The sequence below is a fragment of the Cyprinodon variegatus genome, unplaced genomic scaffold, assembly GCF_000732505.1.
Source record: "Cyprinodon variegatus isolate N-32 unplaced genomic scaffold, C_variegatus-1.0 Scaffold378, whole genome shotgun sequence".
In the NCBI taxonomy this organism is placed as follows: domain Eukaryota; kingdom Metazoa; phylum Chordata; class Actinopteri; order Cyprinodontiformes; family Cyprinodontidae; genus Cyprinodon; species Cyprinodon variegatus.
The window spans coordinates 101,320-104,090 of record NW_015150831.1 but is presented as its reverse complement, the minus strand read 5'-3'; the positions used below and the strand labels follow the sequence as shown (position 1 = coordinate 104,090).

At 46.2% G+C, this 2,771-nt stretch overlaps 1 protein-coding gene across 1 annotated transcript in view; it reads right to left on the bottom strand.

The window, feature by feature from the left end:
- Window positions 1–2,771, bottom strand: part of hdac2 (histone deacetylase 2) — a 17,583-nt gene that overhangs the window by 2,524 nt on the left and 12,288 nt on the right. Inside the window, exons 8-13 of the mRNA XM_015386789.1 lie at window positions 1,901–2,009; window positions 1,684–1,824; window positions 1,222–1,330; window positions 997–1,127; window positions 645–800; window positions 504–561 (exon numbers count right to left, since the gene is read on the bottom strand). Coding sequence (XP_015242275.1) covers window positions 504–561; window positions 645–800; window positions 997–1,127; window positions 1,222–1,330; window positions 1,684–1,824; window positions 1,901–2,009 — 704 coding nt within the window. The remainder of the gene's footprint in view (window positions 1–503; window positions 562–644; window positions 801–996; window positions 1,128–1,221; window positions 1,331–1,683; window positions 1,825–1,900; window positions 2,010–2,771) is intronic.

The following is a 2,771-nucleotide window of genomic DNA, read 5'->3' as shown; positions in this document are numbered from 1 at the left end:
ACTTTAGATCGTCAATGAAATGTAAAATATTAGCAAATATAGGGAATAATATGTTGAAACTCAAAAAGAGATTTGATCCTTAAGAAACGGGTGCAATGCAGTTTGTCCGAGTGGAGTTGCTGTATTTTGACGTCCTAAGAAGGGGCGGAGCAGATTTGGTACCTAACACGGAGGCACAGGTCTAATTGCTTATGAATCAGAAGTGGAAGCAAATCATCAAACCAACGTCGTCTCGTTACTTAAAAGTTAAACAGGATTATTTACAGAATTACACACAGGCTGCCATGACTTCTAAATCCTCCCGCTGTTGTGGCATTGAAAGATGTAATCAGTTTTAACACACACCAATCATCTCATCATCAGGAGAAAACGGCTTTCTTTATCTTTGGATAATGAGAAAATTAACTCGTTTTCTTGTAAAAACCACCGTGAAAAAGTATCAGAGGGATATGGCCGCTCTGGGCTTCCGTAGAAAATTCCTTAGGCTTTCCAAAATGTTCTACCTTTTGCTTTCAGCCTTTTCTGAGCTGCTCTCTTTCGTCTTGTCCTCTTCTTTAACATCTGAAATGGAGAAAACCAAAGACGTAGATTAAATCCCAATCCAGCTGCATCTCTTTATCACCTCCATGTCTACCGTTACCCACCGACTTTCTTCTCCTCGCTCTCCTTCTTGTCCTCGTCCACCTTTGGCCTTTTGGCTCCTTTCTTGTGATTGGCTGTGTTCCTCCGCCCCCCCTGCCCCTCATCCTCAGAGTCAGAAAACTCTTCCTCACAGGCTATCCTCTTATCAGCAGCACGAACTGCAGTCACACAGAGACAGAGGAGGCAGATGGAGTTCATAGAGAGTTTGACACAAAGTAGGATGATTTTGTAAACCCGACTTTTGTTCTTCCAGAATCCAACATTAACCATAAGAACTGAAGCTGTTAGGTTTGTACAAATGGCAGCAGTCACTTCTAGAGGGTTTAGCTCCGCCTGTCAGGAGAGCAGCCTTACTGGAGATTCGTTTGTCAGGGTCTTCAGCGTCCTCGTCCACGGTGTCGTCTGGGACGGCGTCCTCTGGGATCGCCTGCATCTGGACCCCCGGGGCGTGAGGAAGCATCCGCAGGTTCTCAAAGAGCCGCTGCCTGAAAGGTCAGAGTCCTTGGTTCATTAGCATTGTTTGATCGTAGCAGCTGTTCACTGGATCTAAAGAAAAACACAAAACAATCCACTACATACTTGATCTTGTCCGTGTACTCCTGCGTGTTCTGGTTGGTCATGTTGGAGGGGCTGATGTGCAGCTTGAAGTCGGGTCCAAAGTACTCAAAATAGTCGTTGTATGGCAGTTCTGCAACAGGAACAACATTGGAAGAGTTAAGGCTGGTTTATACTCAGAAACCAGGTCGTCTGTGTGTGTCAGTTAACGCAAATAAGCCCCGCCCCCCTGCCGCAGACACTCTGCTGCACCTCTCCAAAATTGTAGGTGACAGCAGACAGGAAGCCTCTGATTGGTCACCTTTGTGGACAAACATCAAAAATGAAGCAGCAGGAGCTTACGGTCTGAAAGTAGCATTAGAAGAGAGAGTTTAGCACCAAGATGGCCTTACAGGGACGAAATGAGGAGCTCATGCAAAGCTGCAGGATGGACAGAGTAAACAGAACCACTTCAGGTTGTTTTCTTAGAAGCGATGAAGAACCAACCATCAGGGATGTCCGTATCCAGAGCCACAGCTGTCTCATAGGTCCAGCAGCGAGCCACGTTACGGATGGTGTAACCTCCCCCTCCCAGCATCAGCAGCGGCAGGTTGAACGACCTTATGTACTCCACACACTTAGCGTGACCTGGTTACACACAAGGACAAACATCAGACCTTTTCCACGGATCTGAACTGCGTGGTGAATAGATATCCGCCTGTACCTCTGATGGTGAGGTTGAAGCAGCCGAGGCGGTCTCCAGAGAGAGAGTCTGCGCCACACTGGAGCACCACGGCGCTGGGCTGGTACATCTCCATCACCTTAGCCATCACCTGGAGGATCACAGTTACGTAACGTTAAGGAGGTTCCTGCTGCTGCCGCAGGGCTCCAAGGATCGTCACATGTTCGATGGTCTGCCTCCTGAGGACCATCATGAAGGGCCAAACAGAACCAGTTCTACCCGTCTAACCGATCCCTCATATCGCTTTTTCTTCCTCTAGTTAACACCTTTCCACCTGTGCAACAAAGTTGGACCTCCCCAAATGGCATTGCCTCTTATGTTACGTTCAGACCGGACGCAGCAGGAGCAGCAAAAACTTGTATTTTACGGAGGGGACAAAAGGCAGTACGTAATATCCCACAGTGTGGCCGATATCCATCCAAAAAGTGGCTCCCTCATCTTACTGATGACAACATAAAGTCAGGAGGAAGACTGACAGGTTGTTAAAAATAATATGATTAATTTAAGATTAATGGTTTATTAGATTTGTTCCATCTAATTACTTAAATTACACCCACTGACAATGAATGAACACTAGAGGGTGCTGCTGTTCATTCATAATGGTAGCCTCACTGGTCTTTGCAATAGAAGTAAAGCCAGAGAAGAGGCCTTTTAGAGCAGAACCATGAATGGATCCAGATTATTTCCACTCTTTAATGGATCCAAGGATGCAGAATTAACTTTCTGTTCTGGTTATGCTGGTCTATAGTTATGCTGCTATAGGCTTAGACTGCTGGAGGACATAGGGACACATTTCATCATTCTATCTCTATTCTCCCACTCTGCAGAATCTGTTAGTTCAATCTCTAACGTT